Genomic DNA, 22,421 nt, shown 5'->3' with positions numbered 1-22,421 from the left:
TTTTTAGGCAATTATAGCGAATGTTTATTACGTACAGTTTGTGACAGTACTGCGAATTATCAGATGAAAATTTTTACATTAGCACGAGCCTTGTATGCCTAATCGTTGAGTTCTCGATTCTGATTGGCCAGAAAGTGTCGTTTTTATTTTCTCTAAGAGCAGATCTGACATTTGTTTCTGGCTGCAAGGTTTATACTGATGCGTTATTGTTTTTCTAGTAGCTTACTTACTGTTGAAATGATGATGCCTTCTATGAGATGTTTGTTTAGCAGTTTTGGACTAAGTCTCCTGTGTAAACGCTGTGCAAAAGGTAGGTTTTTGGATGCAGGAGAGTCTTCAGGATGGGTGACTTTGTGGTGTCTCATTAATAGAGGTCAAACAATAATGGATTTTACCAATAATTAAGTTGGGCGGTACCTACCTGCCGATAACCGCTTAATCAGCTGATTGATACTGAATGAAAACATAACGCTCAAAGTAAATACTGCTGAACTTTATAACAAAAATAAACAGTACTGACTGTACCATGAAACTACTGTACTTTTTAAAATGAAATAAATATTAATATATTAACTGTTAATAAATATGAAAGTAAATAAGATGTACATCCAAACTGAACCAAGAAGTAACACTGCATATAACAAATAATAATTTTTAAAAAAATCATAATAAACACTTCAAATAACACAACAAAATTTGTCAGCAATAGTTTTTATTTCACCTCTAGAGGCCGCTCTTGTACTGTATAACGACAGCAGACCATTCTCAGCCGCTCCCGCAACGGACGCAACCCGGGAAAAACAATCGGTGTGTTTTTTTTTGTTGTTTTTTGTTTGTTTTTGCAGATAAACCACAGTTCCAGGGTTCCAGAGGTGAACCAAATCAATCGGTCGACCTCTACTCAGTAACATGGTAATAATTCTTCATGTTACTTGCCTTGGAAGTGGAAAGTCAGCGCCTGCTGAACTCTGAGCTATGGAAGCGTTTTCGTTGTTTTTTTCCCTAGTCACTGGTTGGAAGTTACAACTTGCGGCATTTTTAAATCGACCGCAGGATAAGACAGCTTAACTTAATGTTAAGACGTTCCTCAACATTAAATGTAACTGTAAACAGATAAAAAGTATAACGTGACATTCGTTTATTAGTGAATTATAATCGTTGACAAATTGCACAAACAGCTGATTCCGTTGTGTTTTTATGGCTTATTTGTCACATTTCATATAACCCGTTTAAAAATGTCATTGTGTGAATGAGTCTGTTGGAAAATATTTAGCAAATTGTTTTATGAGTGTGTGACAAGTTATCTAATGATCACGGCTGTTGTTACTGTGCTGCGTTCCACCTGAAGTCTTTGCGTGTGGCGGTGTGCTCATTACAAATAAAGTCGCTCTGTGCTCGGAGGCACATTTGTCTAGCTGCAGGTGTTGTATGTCAGGGGGTGTGTGTGTGTGTGTGTGTGTCTGTGTGTGTGTGTGTGTGTGAGGGGATAGGGCCAGGTGTTGTGTGTTCGGCCAGCGTGCACACGTTGCACTGCTGGCTTTTCATCCTCAGCGTCATGTGGAAGAGTATGTGTTGAGGCCATTTGCTCTTAATTATGCATGAGCTCCTCATGAATATTTAAAAGACGCCTGAAAATCCTCTTGTCACTACAGAGGTCTGGGGCGAGATGGAGAGCTGATGATGGAGTGAAAGGAGAGCGAGAGAGAGAGCGAGAGAGAGAGAGGCCACGTTTCTAGCAAAGGGGAAAATTATGATTTGGAGTTTCCATTAAACGTATACAGTATGAACCCCATGTTAACAGATTTAGTGCTTCAAGTGGAAATTTCTGCCGTTACAAAGAATTCTACTGCCGATTAAATGATATTGATTTTGAAACCCATTCAGTAACTCGTGGTTAAGATTCTATTCTAGCAATCACAAGGTTCTGCACACCGTGCGTGAAAGCAGCCGTAATCCTTTCTTCTGTTGATTACGTTTAAGGTTGCTCACCTTTTGGATTAGGAGAATGTCAAGCAGAGCTGAGCTCACTGCTCTAATTTGAGGCACGGTTGAGTGGTAGTGAAGTAATGCAATTTGACACTCATTTATAGGGAAAAGTGTTCATTTCAGAAGCGTATAATATTTTCCTTCAGGCGATTTAAAGCGTGGTCATTTTTGCTAGTTCAGAGGCTTAGCTCTGTTCTGTATCTGTAGACAGAAAAGAATCCGATGACGACGTGCTATCGCGTAGTAGTGTTGGTGTTATTCTGATTCAGTGCACATTTAAAAAAAAACACACAGGTACAGAATCTGATACGAGGCGATGCTATGTGACGTAAGCCTGGCGTATGCTGTGAGGCTAACGAACAGTCGAGACGAAATGCCTGCAGTTGTCTTCGTACAATACGTGTGACCTGAGAAAACAACGTAAACATAAAACTCAGCATACCGGAGCTCATTGCTAGCAGCAGCAAACAATAAATGCTGTCTAGGCGAGAAAAAACGTCTACATGGAGTACTACGCGTGTTAAAATGACAGCTCGTACCCAGTGTGGTGTTCTTGATGATCAGCAACTCTCGGTATTTTACAGCAAGGGATTTTAAGCAAAATGAAAACAAAAACATGCTTTATTTACAGCTGTACAGACGGGGTTTTTTTGGGAGGGGGTTTTCCTCTCAAATTAAACAGAAGAGAAGCCAATTGACAAATTAATCTGGAATTATTTGCGCAGAGGTTTTGAAAACTCCATTAATAACTGATAACTATCGATAATAACTACCTGGAAGCCACCTTCCAATCCACCCCCACCCCCCATCCCCATCTCACCTGCTTTTGTCTCGCAAGGAGTTCTTGTTTTCATGGGAAATGGAGATCTATCAGCGCGTGTTCTGACTTCGCTAACATTAGACAAGTGTGTATAGCTAACATCACTTAACTATATTTATTAGGAATGCCAGTGAGGAACGTAAGAAATGAAAAAGTAAAAACGGTAAAGAGAATAAAGGCCAAAGATTTTGACCTAAAAAAGATCAAATAGGCCTACATCTAATGCTAGAATTACTGTTAACAATCATGATATTGACACGTTCGAATGCTTCACGGAGCAGAACTGTAGCAAGAATGTCGCAGGTTTCGCACTTGCCGCTGCCAGCAAGCAGTTCCCGACTTCACAGCTGATTTTGACTACACCCTCCCCTACTCTCCTTAAACCTGAAATGTAGGGAATGCTCACAGGCTAGAGTTTCTGGACGATTAAACCGGCTATTGCAATTATTATTATTATTATTATTATTATTATTATTATTATTATTATTTGGTGTAAATGGTAAATTACAAGCAGGGCAAAAATCATTATCTTACACGATGTACAATCCGGGAGTTAATATGTGTTTGTGCCTTAATGGAGCGGATGACGTCTGTGATCATGTTGGCTTCATGAATTCAATTAGATACACAGGCGGAAGTGTGGTTAAAGTGACAGGAGTGAGATGAGAGTGCTGGAGATGGAGTGACACGTGAGGGTGAGAGCGGGGAGAAATGCAATAGCCTTGGCTTTCAGACACGTCCTCCATCAGAAGCTTTTCTGCAATCGTTAAGCGATCGCTTGAGTGCGTTCCGTCTCAATCGCATCACTTTCCATGCTTTTTGATGTCTCCTTTCTCTCGCACTCTTCTATTCGTTCGTTTAAGCGCACTCTGTTGTCTCTTCCATTTCCTCCCCCCCCCTTTCCGTCTTTACACTACTCTGTGGAGTGGAGTCCAGCCAGCGAGGCAATTAACCCCACTTATAATCTCTTGTTTTTCTTTCCTTCTCTCTTCTCCGTTTTCTCTCTGTCAGGGTTCTCAGGATGCGATGGGGGCTCAGGAAGGCCTCGTCCCCCCACCGTACTCGTCCTTCCCCCCTCCTCCCCCTCCGCCACCCCAGAACGGCTTGCCGCTGGACTTTGGAGGCAGCGGTATTTACCCTGCAGGGGGCCAGGGGCAAGTGGAGGCGCCGGCGGGGATCACTAACCCCCCCTCAGCCCCCAACACTCTCAACACACAAGTGAGTGTTACCACACGAGCTCTGAGCATATGGTGAAGTAGGGGGCTGTTTGGATAGCTGCCCCTTCAAAAGCGGCCCATTTGGGAGTTGGGGGTGTTTTGATTGGCCTTTTTACACCTGTTTGAGAACATGAAACTCGGTAGACAGAGACGTCGACGTTTTAACATACCGCCCAATAAGCATTCTTCTGTTGATGCTCTATTGACGTTTCTTATGCACACAAGGCTTATTTTATTGATCCTGTAAGAGGAAGTGCATTATTGTAGCAGACACCACAGTATGGCACATAAGTACAGAACAGTACAAAGTAGAAACGTCATAAATACAATCAAAGAAAAGAAATGGCTGTTAAGTGATGGTCAGATTCAGGCATGTGCCGGTAAAACAGCTATACATCACCGTAATGGATTTTAGATGACCCCCCCCCCCCCCATATAATGCTCTATAGCATTAATAATAATAATTGTACTCCCTGTAATGTGTGATTGTTTCTATTGTAGCTAATTGACAGGGTCTTATTAATGCTTCACATTGTGTAATTGTTTTGGGCAGAGTCTCCAGTTCCAGTGCTTTGTATCACGTGGTGGTGTTTAACAAAAAAACATAAATGTTGGTATAGTGACGTTTTCTGTAAGGATACATTTAACGTTTATGGAAGATGTCTTCAGGAAAGAGGAGTTTGAGGGTTTCTGCTTTCTTGCTAACATGACAAGAAAGGCTGGTGAGGGAACATTGTGCTTATATCTGCTCTAACATAAGCAACTAAAGGACCTAACATGACTATAAATGGATAAAAAGGATGACCGGTTGTTTCTTAATTAATAATCAACTTCATGCGTTATGAGAGCAATTATACACTTTGGCATGTTCTGCTATTGGAAAATAATCAACTTTGCGGTTCATGTCTGGACACATCACACATCACTTACAGTCTCATTATATAGAATTTCTAACAGAGCTGCGAGCTCAATGCGAACTCGATGCAGGAATGTCCCGGTTTTTCAATTCACGCTGCCAATCTGCAATTCCGGAACAATTCTTCTCGAGCTTTAATCCATACAACCTACGTTATTTCAATTTCTTTTTCTTCAAGCGTAACCGTTTTCTGCTTTATAAAGCACAGTACTGTTGTTATTTTTCATCCATTATAACGTGTTGATGTTTTTCAGCTGCGGACATTTTGTAACTCAAGGAAATTCATTTTGCGCGTTAAATGCAGAATATTTCATGAGAGAACCATTCTGTGAATTATGGGATTGTAATGCTACGTTTCCTACTTTCCTTTTGATGCTTTTATCAAGTGTCCATTTTGACAGGTTAAAAATAACGTACTGAGGGTTATTTCTTCGCGGTCTCATTATTTTAATCCTTAATTTGATGCTGCTTTTGCTTTCCTGAGTTTTCCTTCCTCTCCCATAATTCATTCATTCATTCTCTCTCTCTCTCTCTCTCTCTCTCTCTCTGTCGTTCCTCCCACAGTTAACAGACGGCTCCCCCCAGGCCGAAGGCCAAGGTGTGTCCGGGAGCGGTTCAGGAGTATCTGTGACCGAAGACTCCGTAGACGGGAAAGCGACCCCGAAACGTCTCCACGTCTCCAACATCCCGTTCCGCTTCCGAGACCCCGACCTGCGCCAGATGTTTGGGGTACGATCTTCCCCCATTTTCTCCATCATAACCCTTTAACCACAGACGAAGTGCTTGTGTCTAATGTTGAAGCGTTCTGTTTCCAACAAAACTATTTGTTATTGTACCAAGAGCTGGTGATGGTGCTTTGTTGCAGTATCGCCATGACAACAGTTTGAACCACTGTTCAGAGAGGCATTAACAAGGCAGGTGTGAGAATTATTGTTGATAAATGAGCAAAATGAATATCCCAATGATCAGTCAGTGGTCTGTAGAAGACAGATCTGTTTAGACGTCTTCGCTAATACATCAGAACATTATCGGTGCTGAAGGATTTGACGATGGAGAGTCAAATACATTCCTGAAGGCGGAAAAACTGCTTACAAAATCATTCTTGCTTGGTATGATTTTTACAGCGTGCATTGTGGGCAACTCCCACAACAATTACGTAATGCTTTGGCTTTCAAACCAGTGGAAATGTGAGTCATTTCCTAAAAAGGTTTGAAACATCACCATGTTTCAGTGAAGAAGAAGAATAATAAAAAAAAAAGGTTTACCTAACAGGGCTTTTGTTTCGGGCACATAGGACGTTTTCTGGCGCAGTAAGCAGAAATTGGAAGGACAAAGAGAGGGGTTAATGCAGCGAGCCTTGAACAACACTGCCCCCTTGTGCTGAGAAGTCCTGATTAGAATTAATTGGGGGGGGAAATAACATATGAAGTAAAAAAAATTATTTATATATATATATATATATACACACACACTGAAATAAAGAAATTAAAGGTAGTCAAAAATAAAATCGTAATATGGTCAAATGATAATGCAATAAATAACTGCAGCGACAGAAAGAAGAAAATAATAAGCATAATAAAAAAAGAATAAACATTCAAAAATTTTAATAATCCTGGAAAGTATTTAAAAAGGTGTGCAAAAAATATAACAATCCAAATATTTTTAGAGCAAGGTAAAAGTAAGAAAAAAGGTGTAAATATGTAATAAAAAGTTGTGCAAAAACAGAATAATAAAATATTTAAAAACGTTCAATAGAAGTAATAAAACAGTGTAAATAAATAATTTTTGAAAAAGAATAAAATATGAAAATAATAAAATTAATGTAAAAATAACATGCCGGTAAACGGAAGGCGTGTAATAAAAACTAGTTGTTAGTGAAAATCAAATGTTTAAATCATGCTCCTGCAGTGTAGAAAGTGTGCAACTGTATTCATGCTGTATGTAATTGAGCGTGACTGCTGTTGCTTAGCAGTTGACCTCAGACCACACTTCATTCTACCAGTCACAAAGAAGCACTGCGGCACAGATTCTGATCTTTTCGCGTTTCTTTCTTCCTCACAGCAATTCGGGAAGATCCTGGATGTGGAGATCATTTTCAATGAGAGAGGCTCTAAGGTACGAGACCATCGCAGTGATCTCTCTATTTTTTTTAAAAAAATTTAATTTTGTAATTTTTAATTTTTTAATTTTTTAATTTTTTTTATAAACACCGCCTGGGCGCATTATGTAAAAACACCACACAGAGTTTAAAATTGCAGCTCACTCTTCTGCGTCATGTGCAGGCCATGCACAACTACCTCTGAAACTGAACCCACACTCCCACTCTCTCTGTTTAACACACACACACTCACAGACCTTTTACGAAACAGTCTCAGTATAGTTTCGCGTTCCTTTTTTGTCAACAGTCAAGTCAAGTGGCTTGACTGTATATTATTGTTATTTCAACCGTATACAACTGCGACATAAAACAACACAGAACCACATTTTATTTTATAACCTTATCCATTTTCATATATATGTGTGTGTGTGTGTGTGTGTGTGTGTGTGTATATATATATATATATATATATATATATATATATATATATATATATATATATATATATATATATGGTTTAATTTTTTTATCTAGAATATCATAATTCCCAGGTCTCCATATCAGGACACTTCTAATGTCAAGTGGTCAAAAATTTTTTATCATTTTTATTAGGTAAATTCGCCTGTAACCATGGTAACAAGCAAAAAAAATTTTAGGCCCGGCTGCTTTAGTGTCATCCTTGGCATATTAAAATATGCTGCTTAGGGCTGGGTGATCTGGCAATTATAATATTGATGTCGTGATAAATTACGTCACAGCACTTTTTTTGTGGATATATCCTGATATATGCGCAAAAGTCTTAGGAACCTTTTTTTTTTTTTGTATGAACTTTGTTATTGATTTTTTATTTTATGCCATTTTAGATTTCCAAATTAACTGTTCTAGAAAAATGTTTGTGTGTCAGTATAGAAAGCAGCATATTACTTAAGAGACACTTTTCAGGCAAAAAAAACACAATGAAGACTGCTGGGTTTGCATATATATATAAAATTTGTAGTTTTTTTTCTTAATTACAAACTGACTAGAAGCTGCTGATATTTCAGTGTAAAGTCTTTTTTTAATAAATATTTTTAGAATATCAAATCTTTTAAAATAGAATTATTTTTTTATATAAAAGAATAAAATTTTTTATTTAATATAAATCTATTGTAGACATTAAATAAATCCTCTTTTTTTTTTTTTTTTAACGCTACTGTATTTGTGGCAGTTTGTGAGCAATATTGTGTTACATATCATGTATCGTAGAATTGTCTTTGAGAATCGTTATACAATATTTTTGCCATATTGCCCGCCCCTAGTTGCAGTCAAGCTAATAATCTGACTCACGCTGGGATTTATTCAATTATATACGTTACGGTTTATCGGCTGCCGTGCATGGAGATCTTAAGTAAAAGTAACAAGAGGTGAGAGACAATGGAACTACTGTAGTGTATTGACATACGTGGAGCTGAGAAATGATTTTGTGCTTGATATTTCCATATCGTTCAGTTATAACAAAGAAAAACATTTTTTAAAAAACAAACAAACAAAAAAAAGGTTAAGCAAAATAACACCCAAAGAAGTCTTTCAGTATCAGCACAAATAGACACTCTGCTTTGTATCTGATATTAGAGCTATTTATTGTATTGGGCGTTATCTTTTACACACCATAATCTATTATCGGTGCTAGTCATCGGTAATGTAATATATATCCAATTACAATAACTTCTGCTCCAGCGTTGTTTTACTGCACACAGGCAGGAGAAATCGCTTCATTAGATTAGTTCAACTGTGCGTGAGGAAGCGGAATGAGATGTATCGACCGTCTCTTGCGGAAGAATTCCTCTAGCTAAATGGGGCAGTCGTCCACGTTTTGTTGAACAAAACCGCTACCGATGGAGCCAAATTACCGAGAGTGGAGCGCAAGCCTACGTATCGGACTTTACTCTGCGTGGGTGCGTGAGGGATTCTGAAACAAAGTGCGTCGCATCCTTCTAATGGACAAACTGCCGGAGAAAGAGAGAGAGAGAGAGAGAGGTTTTTTTTTTTTTTTAATTTAAAAGATTGGTTTGTTCTAATGGCTGTTTAAGTGCTCTGCTGTACGGGAATATGAGTATTAATAGGCTTCTGTGCTGGCAATAAGAGTGCACATGAAATCCCCAAATCGCTCTTAATAGTCAAGTCTAACTGATCTTAATATTTCAAGGAGCCAACAATGATTTGAACTGCAATACAGTAATTTTATAGACGGTTTGAGACTTTCCCTGGGATTTGAAACACTTTAGGTTGAATAATTGTTATTGAATGTCATCAGCGAGTTTATATATTTGATATTTGAGTGTCTCAAACATTTCGGAGAATCGCTTATGAGGCAAAAGCATGAAATATAAGCTGTAAGTACAAATAAGTGCAATAAACTTTTTTTTAAGCTACAACACGGCCATGTGACCTCTGTAGCTTGTGACGTTATGTCCAGAAGACAAAAATGTTACGTATACAAAAGCAACGCTAATTTTTTAAAAATGATAAATAATTGAAAACTAATAAATAAAATGTATACAATTTTTATGTTGTTACATAAGTTATTAACGTTTATGTATTTGTAATGCATACATTAAAAAAAAAAGTAAAAGCGCGTTTAAAAAAAAAAAAAGGTCAAAAACGTTTTTAATAGCTCTTTTACCACAGCAATTTGCAAGCAATTAATATTTTTTTATTTATCAGAGAACAATATGTTGTACATTTTATCCATTTATGGCACTGAATGCTGTGGAATGTCTGCGAAACCAGTTCCTTTTATCAGTTACGTTATAGACGCTATAAACACTGTTCCGTCAAAGGCTTCACCTTTTCTTTTTTATTTATATATATATATATATATATATAATATATCTCTTGAAGTAAATATGACCCAAAAAACCCCAGGTTGTTCTGCTACAGAGAAACAACACCTCCTCTGGGAAAACTTCATCATGTCAACTATTACACGTCTCTTTAATCCATTTAGGTACAGCCTCCACGATACAAGTTGTTCACATAGAAACAGTAATGTATTCGAACAAATGCTTTAATAAAAACCTGTGAACATCAAGCTACACCTTCTGACCAATCACAATTGAGAATTCAACAGGTCTGTTATCATTCCTGACGATCGAATGTGTGCGTTTGCATATTTTTACATTCCGAGTTACTTGACCGATTTGAAATTCTTTAGTTATATATATATATATGTGAATGCCATTTCCTTGTTAATACATAGAGCCTAACGTGTGTACGTTTATAATGGATGATAAATTACAGGTTTCTCCCCGTTCTGGCTTCAGTATCAGTCCGTCTCTCTGACGCGGTGCAAGTTGTTTTTCATCTGTCGTCTCCTGTTGACGGATTTCGGGCACAGTGTTCTGGAAGACGGCGTCCCACACTGATGGCTCTGTCTTATTGATGCTGTCACTGTCATCCCTCAGGGCTTCGGCTTTGTGACGTTCGAGAACAGCGCGGACGCTGAGAAAGCCCGCGAGAGACTGCATGGGACGATAGTGGAGGGCAGGAAGATAGAGGTGAGCTTTATATATATATATATGTGTGTATAGATGTATGTGTATATATATGTATATATATTTATATATATGTGTGTGTGTGTGTGTGTGTGTGTGTGTGTATATGTGTGTATATATATATATATATATATATATATATACACACATATACATATATATATATACACACACACACACACACATACATACGTACGTACGTACATACATGTCTCTATGATCCTCACGTCTTTGGCACCAATGACCGATTGTGCTTCTCTAGTCCAGCTGTGTGCATGCGTGTGTGTATGTGGGTGTGTGTATGGGTGTGGGTGTACATGTGCTTTGGTCTGGATGGACGGGTGAAGCATGTCCGGAGCGTCTTTGGCATGTTGTCTTCAGAAAGCAGCTGCATGGCGGAATAAGTTGGACATGTGTTTATGAACGTGTTGGGGTTGGGTCCTGCCTGCTCGGTTTGGTCTCCGCTGCTGCTGGGCTGGAACGATCTCGGTTATGAAGCATGCACGCAGACATGTGCTGATAATCAGTCACCATGGGAGCTTCACATTCCCAAATGGAGTGAGAGTATTCTACACACTGAAAGTGCTTCGAAGATAAAGACAGCTTAAGTATAGCCATCCCTTATTTTGGACAAATTTGAAGGCTGCGTCGCATACGTCCCTCACCAAACCCCATAATTTTGTTAAAACAGAACTGTAGCTGAATGAGACGCTGCCTGCGTTTTATTTATGGTTAAAGGAACAGATGAGCTAGAAATGATCAGCCAAGACTCGTTTGGTATCTAAAGGTAACATCTTTACTTTTGCACTTGAGGTACAAGGCTAATAAACAAGTAGTAAACTTACAGCTAAGTACTGGCTAGCCTCTATTAATGACTAGCTAATTAAATGGTAAATGGCGCACTTGTATAGCGCTTTTATCCAAAGCACTTTTTACTGTGTCTCATTCGCCCATTCACACACACACTAATGGTAGAAGAGCTGCCACGCAAGGCGCTAACTTGCCATCGGGAGCAACTTGGGGTTCAGTGTCTTGCCCAAGGACACTTCGGCATGTGGAGTGACGTGGGCCGGGAATCGAACCGCCAACCCTACGATTAGTGAACAACCCGCTCTACCACCTGACCCACAGCCACCCCAATTAGATGGACATATAATATTACATTAAGTTAGCTGCCAGTTTTTAGTCTAACTTCTGGGCAGCTGAAACTAGCTAGATAGTAGTACAGTTTGTATACTATGCTAAAAAGAACAGAAATCCTTATAGAATTTGTAATGGTTTTAATAGCTATAATTGTATTGGTTTTAATGGCAACTGTAATGCCCCTGTGGGTCTCTACTGGTAAATTGTTGCCTTCTGCATGTTATGTCTAGTGGATAGCATTACAGACCAATAATGGTAATGGTTATAATTGTACACACACACACGTGTGTATATATATACAGGTGCATCTCAAAAAATTTGAATATCGTTGAAGTTAATTTTTTTTTACCATAATTTAATTCAAAAAGTAGACCTTTTAATATAGTCTAGATTCATTACACATAAAGTGAAATATTTCAGCCTTTTTTTGTTTGTTTTAATTTTGATTAAAACAATATATATGATGTATGTATGTGTATTTCCCATTTAATGTAAACAAATAAAATTTTAACTATTTTATCATCCAAATCAAAGTGAATATCTAGCTTCAAAATCGCTGCTAATGTTTAAAAAAAATTGGTTTTTTTTGTAGGTAATAGTGCTATGTTAGAAAGTACATAATCGAGTCAGATTGACAGATTTGGGAAATAAGAAGGTACAGTTACTTTTTTCAGCCAAGACATGTTTGATATCTAAAGTTCGCTTAATTAGTTTTATGCTTGAGCTAGTAAGGCTAATGTAGCTACCAAGCTTATCGTTAGCAACTTTGTTATAGTACTTGAGTTTGTTTTTACCGGAGTTTGTCTTTCATCGATTACCTTTTGACTTTTACTCATTACATTTCAAGAGAAAAATCTGAACTTTTGAAATCTCTGTTGCATTTATTAAGGCAGTTTGTGTTGTGACAGCTAGCGATTAGCAATCAAGGGGGTCATTCCTATGTTCCCAGGGTCCTGTGTTCCCCAGGTCAGTATTCTTTTAGCACACATTAAGTCAACTTTTCAAAAGGTTTTATGTAGTCAGGACTAATTTTCCCAGGGCCCTGTTAACTTTATTATATTTTAACTTTAAACGCCAAAGACACATTTAAATGAATATCAACATAGACTAGTTTAAAATGCATCTTATATCCACACTTGGAATTTATGAAAGTTACGAACTTGGAAAATGAACTAGATTGCGCACACTAAAAGTAGCTGTTAGTCTACATTCATACATTCATACAGTTCATCTCCATGCATGAACAATACTGAAATGTATACACTGAACTGAAGAAATGCCATAGCTTATGAAACACAGTAAACGGTCATAAAAGGAACAAAATGTTAAGTATGGACATGTTCCAGCTCTCACTTGCGCTGAAGAATAACCCTAGCTTTAAATCACCACGTGTTCATGATGTGCTATATAAATCTGAGGAACATAGGACCCTGGGAACATAGATACGCTCCCCAATCAAGTAGTTTGTATCAACAGAGTTATCATGCTAGCTACCACCTGAGAGAGTAGGCATAAAACTATTGTTGGCTGTATCTAATACCAAACTGGTAGCTTCCAGTAAGTGTTCGCTACATTAGTCTTGTAGCTCCTTTAGACATCAAACATGTCATGGACAATCGACTGCATATAGGATAAGAAGAGAAATTGTTTGTGTGGTTTTTTTTTTTTTTTTTTTTTAACTGCCCACCTTAGGCTGAGCTAGTTTAAATGTAGTTATCCAATAATCATGTTAGAATGAAAAAAAACAAAGCGAAAATTATCAGCACATGGCTACTTGCACGATTTGCTTTCTTTTGAGCATGCTGAAGAATGTTTGTTTTTAACCAATCATATTCCTCGATTTTTGACCCTGCTCTTTGCTCGTCACAGCACCATGTTGCTGTATTGTTTGTTTTTTTGTTTTCTTAAATACCTGCTGTGTGAGTGTCTGTTCTGTTTTGTTTTGTTTAATTATCTTTTTTTTTTTTTTAAACTAGCGGTATATGCCACTGATTCTTAAAGCTCATGAATGTACATGATGATTCCTGTTCACTGTCGCAGGCAGTGCCATAACGCTGGTTGGTTCTTCATTTTGCTTGTTTTGACTCTTCTTTTGTGGAATTTTCTAGAGGGTTGTCTCTTGCTTGAAGTGTGTAATACTTTCTCCGTCTTAGTGACCTTTTAACGCATGTAGACTGTGTGTGTGTGTGTGTGTGGAAACGGATTCTTTTCCTCTCCTCTTCATAGACTCTCATGATTTTAGGTTGTTCACACGAGACGTCAACGCTTAGGAGTGTATCGGCCTTTTTTCTTTTGAGATCACCAGAATGTTCTGCATGGTGTATTTTTTCCGAGGCTGTGTGTAGTCTTGTGTTTGGGGCACTGGGAAAGGGGGAGGTACTTTTAATGATGGCGGCTGAATCTGTCGTTTGTCTTTTAGAAGTGGTGTAGACGTTGTTTTTTAAGTGCATGATGCCTGGATGACTCTCTCTAGCTCCCCCTAGTGTCCATGGCTGCTTGTGATGGCTGTAGCTGGCATGGGTCTCAGACACTCCTCCTCCCCCCCCCCCCCAAACCCCCTCTTCTCTCCATCCTCTCTCCTTTAGCCATCCATCATACCCTACCCACGCGGCTCATGGGGAGAGGCCATGCTCGCGTCGGAGCTTGGTTTTGTTTTTGCATGACTTTTTTTTTCTTTCTTTTCTCTCTGTCTCTCTTCCTGCTGATTGCTCTAGTAGAAAGCAGTAGAGCCGAAGTTTCATTTTGTTAGATGTTTTCTTGAACAAATCATCACTTCTGTGGAAGGCTTTAAACTTTGGGTTAATTTATGAACAATGGCATGTCCCCTTTTTGATTGAACATTGCATTTTGTGGCAGTATTTCCCATCGTTTTTTTTTTGTTTGTTTGTTTGTTTATTTGTGTAAATGTTTGGGGGAGGGTTCAAGAGAGAGGATTAGAGACAGCTAAAACCTTCTCATATCTGCCTTTTCTCTTTCTTTCCCTTTTCCGTTCTTTTTTCCTTTTCTTTCAGTCATAATCTCCCTTCCACAGATTGGGTGCTGTGCTGTACTTTTTCCATTGTGAATTAGGAAACAACCATTTTACATTAAATGGTGAAGTAAACAGGAGCTACGTTGCTCATGCTAACGCTAACAGGTCCTCCTTTGAGCAGTTACTCTCACCTCAGAGGGCAGACCAAAGACACTTTCATTTAAATAAGAACAGACGCTAAACACACACAGCATGCGATAGCATGATAGCCTTGATAGCATGAGTCAATAGAAAATACAGGCTGTACATTCAAGGTCCTTTGCCTGTCATTGATTTAATGTAAATTACAAGCAATTAAGAAAACACAGCAAGTGATGTGGTAAATGTTTTTGAAAAGAACGCTGTAGTAAATATTATCTAGGTAGTTCACAAGTTTTTGCTGTTTTCTTAGCTGCTTGCCATTTACATTAAAACAAAAACAAGCTAACCCACTAAAATCTAGCACAGCATTAACTCCAAATGTTAGCTGGCTAGTTAGCTAGTTTTTTGTTTTAATGTAAATGACTGCAAACACTAGCTAGCTAACATTTCCCACAGCATTTGCTGTGGTAAATGAATTTGGAGGGAATATGGTGCAAGAAAATGCTAGCATTAGTAAACAAAAGCTAGAAAACACACAATAATAGCTAACTAGCTGGATAACATTTACCAATGTGTTCCTTTTTGTAAACGATTTTGGAGGGAACGCTATGGTAAATGTTTGCTAGCTAGTTTTTCTGTTTTCTAGCTAACTAGCTAGCTAATAGTGAACAAAATGACTGATATTTGATATTTTCTATATTTGATTTCCCCCCCCCCCCCCAGAGAATGCTGAGACAAATCCATGGTTATCGTATTAGTTCTCACAAAGGTTCCTGCACCCTGTGAGTGGAAAAGGCACAACACAGTCTCTTTCTTTGTCTCTGCATCTGTCTGTCTCTTTCTATCAATTTCTCTCCCTCTGACTCTCATACTCTGCTCCTGCCTGTCTTCCTGTCTATAGCACTTATACCCCCATTTAAGCCTCAGATGTCACCGTCTGCACTCCTCCCTTGAATGATGTCATTTTGCTCTCACCCGCTGCTCATGAATATCCGTAAGCTGCATTCGTCTTTCTGTTTTCATCTCTAGACTCACCCATCGAGTCATCAGTAGAGTCTTCCTTCCACCTCCCTTTCTGACTCAAGGCTGACTCAAGGCTGCCGAGTTCTTGCATTTAGAACATGAATTTTTGTGAAAGCGCTAAATTATTTGGTGAAGCAAGCTCTTCGAATGCTTTAGTCACGTCATCCTGTAAACGAGACTAACGCACTGCCTGTTTGTTTCTTAGCCTCCCCGCTTTTAAAACCTCAGACGGCGAACTGAAATGCAATCATTCTAAAACGTTTACTCACCTGCCATTATTTTAATCCTTAATTTTTATGCTTCTTTTGCTTCCCTGAGTTTTCCTTCCTCTCCCATAATTCATTCATTTTCTCTCTCTCTCTCTCTCTCTCTCTCTCTCTCTCTCTCTCTCAGACCTGATTGCTTTCTCATTATTTAGTATATTAGGCATTTTTTCCCCCTTTGGCCATTAGCCTACTCTGTTCATATTAAATTTTTAATTTTTTTTCTTTTTTTTTTATCCTAAAATTTTTTTCTTTCTGTTTCCCTGACGACTTCTGTGTTGTTGTTATTGTTATCGTTGTCAGTCTCCACGGTAACCGCTCGCGTGTCGTCATGCCGTTTCCTGGCACATGGTAAGTGTGTGTATGTACGGCTTCATTCCTGAACCACCCCACAAACACCAAACTCAACCTCCTCCCCTTACACACACCCCCATATCCTCTCACCGCCTGCTAAAACCCACATGACCTTCTCTGTGGTCTTTCGCTGTAGTTAGGGTTTTTACACCCACATGGTGCGCTTCATCACGTAAAGATCCATCACAAAGTAATAATTTGACACTCAGTCAGCAAAATCAGCTCCATCCTACTCTCTAAAACGGCTGATTTGGGATTGGGGAAGTTTCGGTGGGTGGGGGTGCAATAACGCTAACTGCTTACGATACACGTTTACACTGACCACAGCTTTGCCCATGCAAATAGTAAAGGTTTTTACTGCATGAAAATTAATAGATTATTTTTCTGTCACGTTTTGTATTATGGCTACATATTCCTTCAAATGTATAAAGCTTTAAGTATAGAATAAAACACAACAGTTATAGGAAAATAATGTCACTGGGTGGTGTGATGCCGTTACCTCCTCTGCATATTTTCCAATACGTGCTTTATTCCTCTTATACCACAGCGATTGCCTCTGGTAACAATCAATTATTTATTACAGAACTACACGTTGTATTTTTTTTATCCGTTTATAGATACAGTTAACGATATGTAATGTCCACAAGTTAGCTCCGGTCTTCACGTTTGCTATACTAGCTACATTAAACAGTCATTCCATCACAGTCTCTTGATGACAGTAAGCCAAAAAAAAAAAACAAACAAAAAAAAAAAACAGCCTGTCATTGTGACAAGAAACCGAACATGAAGGCTTTCCCATGGTGAAAAACTTGCTGACTGTAGTGCTGACACTGGAGACTCCTTCCGTAAGCGTTATAGACGTTTCCTTAAAGAAACCATCACCTTATCAACGATTATACGTTTATTTTGATCATCACAAACACGTTTTAGTCTGTTTATTATTAGACAATGGATTATGTGGCATGCCGACCATACAATTCCCTGTGTTAGTTGTTAATATAATGTTTTAGTTTCTATAGTATATTAAACCTTGCAGCCGGAACAACTGTCAGAGCCACTGTTATAGAAACTTAATAATCAACTTTTGAACAATCACATTTGAGAATTTGACAACGCTGTGGTATAACTTAAGTGATGTACACACACACACACACACACACATATATATATATATATATATATATATATATATATATATATATATATATATATATAAAAATATATATAAAATCTTAGCATGGTATACTATTGTACTGGCATGCTGTAACACACACAATAGACATCCGTCTTATTGGTAGTAGTATGAAACACTGTTTATAACCTAATGGCTGAATTTTGCGTTTTATTTATACAAAGGTTGTGTTTTTTCTGAGTGCAGAAGGTGTACACTGAACCCCTTTAAAGTGTCATAAATCCAGTTATGTAACCGTTCAGCCGTCCAGCTTAAACGTGGGTCGCTGTTCAAAAGCGCAGCTCGGTTTTACTAACCGCTGCAGCAGCTATTTGCGATGAACTCGGTGGGCGTCGTGCCATCGTCTCTTCCACATTCGCACGTTAGCCGCCTCTCCGAGTCGAGTCCTGCTGATATGTTTTATTCAACAGAGTGGAAGATCTCGAACAAAAAGAGGAATCTTTATTAAATTACAGCCATGTCTCACGTCTCGACCACCCGCCAAGGACCACAGGCTACTGCCAGAAATGATGTGCTCTTTTCCTCCTCCTCATTCCCCATCTCCCTCTTCCTCCCTCCCTCTCTCCATCTCTCTCTGTCTCACTCTCATCACCATTAACACATAATCACTCCTCCCCCGCATTGACACGGCTGATGAAACTCTTCCAATAAATTCTTTCATCCCCCACCCACCCCGTCCATTTCTTCCCCCCATGTCTCTCCATCCGTCCGTCTGTCCATCCTGTATGTTCTAATGAGCTCTACACATCAGCAAGTCGATTCCTCCCCAAAGACACATTTGGGATGTTTTTACCCGTCATCCATCTGCCCAACTCTGCCAACCGAGGAGCCGGTGAAGATATTGATTATTGTGTAGGATGAGAGTTGTGTACTCCCCTCCCCCTCTTTCCATACTCTCTCTCACACACACACACACACACACACACACACACACATACATATACAAACACCCTCTCTCTCTCTGTCTCTCTCTCTCTCAGTGAAATTGTTTCTCAGGCGATATTGCTCCCCTTATATTCACAGAGGGGTGATTTTCTGTTTTTGTTTTGGGTTTTTTTTTTTTTGGTCTTTTTTTGGCTAAACCCAGAGCTTGTGTTTTGATCTTTTTTGTGCGTGTGTGTGGTGTGTGATGACGGTGTTTGCATATTGGTCTTTGGTGTGTGACGGATCAGTGTCAATGCCTGCCAGTGTTTGGCCTTCATGATTTGATTTGTTGTGTCATGTGGCATATGCATTTCTCTCTCGTTCTTTCTTTCTCTCTTTCTTTGTCTTTAGCTTTCTCTCTTTCTCTCTCTCTCTCGCTCTCTCTTTTTTTTTTTTTTTTTTTTTCTTCCCCCGCGCCCTTTGTTTCCCTTTGTTGCTCGCTCTCAGGAATCAATCACAAGCTTCCTTTCGTTTGACACACTTCGGCATTATAGTTTATTTATATATAATCTATCGCTCTTTCTCTCTATACCTTTCTCACTCATTATTTTCTCACACACCCCCCCCCCTTCCTTCTCTCTGAATGTGCACTGCGTCTCTTTTCTTTTACCGCATCCCTTTCCCCTCCTCCTCTCTCTCCCGTTCTCTCTCTGTCTGTATTGAAGCATTATGAAAGGGGGTGAGGTCTGGGCTGCAAAGTGTTTTGATTGGTCCATATGCTGCATCCGATGCTTGCTGATTGGCTGGCGTTTGCTCATTCCCGGTCGTGTACCGAACCGTAATTGGCTGAATGTGATTGCGCTGAGTGGTGTGCATTTTCTGAATCTCATCATGTTTGAATATCCGTCTCTCTCTCTTTCTCTCTCTCGCTCTCTCTCTCTCCCCCATTTTTTAGAGACGGAATGCACTGTTTGTTCCTTTGCTTTGGTGCCGATTTATTTCTGGGTTCTTGTTTGTTTATTGATTCCGTGTTGGATGATCAGTGGGGATGCCATGCATGAAGGGAAAATCTTTAAGCAATATAAGGGAATATCATTGAGCTCACAATTTCTGCTAAAACTCCACTTATCATCCCCAGCCCAACGAATGTCACAGGATAATACCATTTCAGTTGATTCTTGTTGCATCATGTGCAGAGCTTAGTTCACTGTTTGAAAGAATAACTAAATATTAAAACCTTTGTGCAAAATTCCCATCAGTTCCATAACACGAACACTCAATTATTAAAACGAGTTAAATTTATGAATATCTATTAAAAAAAAATTATTTGACTTTTAAAAAAAAAAAAAAAAAAAAAGTCAGTCTGTTGAATGTTATGATGGCTTTGGAGGCAGATCAGAGTGGTTACACTGAGCAGAACCTCTGTCTGTCTGTCGGCGGCCAGGTGAACAACGCTACAGCTCGAGTGATGACCAATAAGAAGCTGGTCAGTCCATATGCTAACGGAGAGGGACTCAGCGCTCTGCCTTATGGTAAAGTACGCACACACACAAAAACAAATACAACATGCAAGAACATGCTGTTTATTTAATGTTAGACATGCTAATATACAGATCAGCAGAAGACCAAATACGCATAAAATTCTCCCAATAGACAGTCCACTGAAGGGGACAGGGGGCGTGATGTGAAAAACCACGCATTTGCTTCTGGTAGCATTTTTGTGAGCCAGTACAAACCAAGTGGGTGGGACCCGGACATTTGCCTTGCTATTTTCTTACCGGTTCTTGGTCTGGAAAAAAAATCCCATCCTCTGACATACAGTCCCTTCCGAAAGTATTGGAATGGCAAGGCCAGTTATATTGTTTTTGCTACACACTGAAGACATTTGAGTTTGACGATAGATCAGAATTTTAGCTTTCATTTCCTGATATTTAAGTCTAGATGTGTTAAACAGACCTATTGTTTGAACCCACCCATTTTTTTTTTCTTTCAAGTGATCTAATATAGTGGAGCATGTGACTGACGGGTGTTTATTGTTGCCCAGGTGTGCCCTGTTAGATTGAGTGTTTAGTCAATTAACAGCTCTGAATGTCTGCTCTTGGTTTGAGATCTGGGTTTCAGCTGTGAAGACATTTGTTGTTAAAAAGGATAAACCAACATGAAGACCAGGGAGCAGTGTATGCGAGAAAAGCAAGTCATTTTGAAGCTGAGGCGAGAGGGAGAATCGTGGAGAGCCGTTGCACAAGCATTGGGCATAGCCAGTACAACAATTTGGAATGTCCTGAAAAAGAAAGAAACCACTGGTGTACTAACAACTAAGACATGGATCAGGTCAGCCAAGGAAAACAACAGACATTGTGAGAGCTGTGAAGAAAAATTCCAAAAACAGCAGTCATGGACATCACCAACAGCCTCCACAGGGCAGGAAGGAAGGTATCACAATCCATCGTTTGAAGAAGATTTCGAGAGCATAAAATGTAGAAGCTATACCACAAAATGCAGACCGTAAATATGAGGAATGAAAGCTGAAATTCTGCTCTATCGTCTCATATCCATCTTTTGATCCCAAACCCAAAGCTCTTCAGTGTATAGCAAAAACAACAGAATTGGCCTTTGTTGTTCCTATACATTCCGAGGGGACTGTATGCCAGGGCTTTTGTAGTACGATTCTAATTTTTTTATTTTTTTTTCTCAATTGTGTTTTGTTTTTTTTTTTTTTTAATGCTAGGATTTTCATTTTAGCAATGTTGGCACCCTTTGCTCACCTCATAGTAGCATTACTTAAAGTCTCATACTGTACAGTGTGTCATTATATTGGTCATAGGAATACCAAAAATTTTGAAGTCTACAATATGCAAATAGAGTTGTGTTCAAATCAATAGCAGTGCGTTAATAAAAGTAAATAAAGTGCAAATATTTTTAAATAGCCTTTATTTCCATATTTTTCGTATTTCATATGTAGTGAAGTCCAAATCAAGGCAGTAATAAATTTGAGCAAGTCTATGGTGTTCTTTTACAGGAAGCAAAGAAAAGGAATGTTAATCTGTTAATATTAATATATATATATAGCGCAGTGTCGGCATTTTTCTCTTCAAACTCAAACACTTATAAACTGCAGACATTTTTCAAGATTTAGCTTCACTTTAAATTATTGAACTAATATTTAGTTGCGTAACCACTGTTTTTGATAACTGCTGCGAGTCTGTGTTGTATCGAGGCAACCGTCTTCTGGCACCTAGAGAGAGGTAGGTATTTCAGCCCAGGATGAACGAGCTACATTCCACAGTTCCTGCGAGTTTTTGGGTTTTGCTTCAGAAACTGCATTTTTAAGGTCACCCCACAAGTTTTCAATGGGGTTTTCGGGGGATTGAGCTCGCCACTCCATTACCTCGATCCTTTTTGTCTGGAACCAAGATGTTGCTCACTTACTCGTGTGTTTGGGGTCGTTGTCTTGTTGAAACACCCATTTCAAGGGCATTTCCTCTTCGGCATAGGGCAACATAATCTCTTCGAGTATTTTGATGTATTCAAACTGATCCATGATCCCTTGTATTCGATAAATAGGCCCAACACCGTAGTATGGAAAACATCCCCATACCATGATTTTTGCGCCACCATGTTTCACCGTCTTGAATTCAGTACCCGGGGTTAACTGACGTACTGTCGATGACCGCTAGACTCGAAAAGAACAATTTTACTCTCATCAGTCCACAGAATGTTACGCCATTTCTCTTTGGGCCAATCGACGTGTTCCTTGGCAAATTTGAACCGATTCTGCACGTGCCGTTTTTTTCAACAGTGGTGCTTTACGGGGGCTTCTCACAGAAATCTTAGCTTCGATCCAGCGTCTTCTGACTGTAACAGTACTTCCAGGTCATTTTAGATCATCGTTGATCTTTC

General features: G+C 39.0%; 1 protein-coding gene across 6 annotated transcripts in view; it reads left to right on the top strand.

The window, feature by feature from the left end:
* Positions 1 to 22,421, top strand: part of rbfox2 (RNA binding fox-1 homolog 2) — a 70,867-nt gene that overhangs the window by 34,457 nt on the left and 13,989 nt on the right. For 4 of the 6 annotated variants that reach the window (XM_053638966.1, XM_053638965.1, XM_053638970.1 and 1 more), the window contains 5 exons: positions 3,818 to 4,024; positions 5,504 to 5,668; positions 7,001 to 7,054; positions 10,481 to 10,573; positions 19,966 to 20,053. In XM_053638966.1, coding sequence (XP_053494941.1) covers positions 3,818 to 4,024; positions 5,504 to 5,668; positions 7,001 to 7,054; positions 10,481 to 10,573; positions 19,966 to 20,053 — 607 coding nt within the window. The remainder of the gene's footprint in view (positions 1 to 3,817; positions 4,025 to 5,503; positions 5,669 to 7,000; positions 7,055 to 10,480; positions 10,574 to 19,965; positions 20,054 to 22,421) is intronic. The other 2 variants (XM_053638969.1, XM_053638967.1) reach the window with 2 other exon arrangements.

The sequence above is a fragment of the Ictalurus furcatus genome, chromosome 12, assembly GCF_023375685.1.
Source record: "Ictalurus furcatus strain D&B chromosome 12, Billie_1.0, whole genome shotgun sequence".
Classification (NCBI taxonomy): Eukaryota; Metazoa; Chordata; class Actinopteri; order Siluriformes; family Ictaluridae; genus Ictalurus; species Ictalurus furcatus.
Note: the sequence above shows the minus strand (reverse complement) of the source record. Positions and strands in the feature narration are given on the sequence as shown.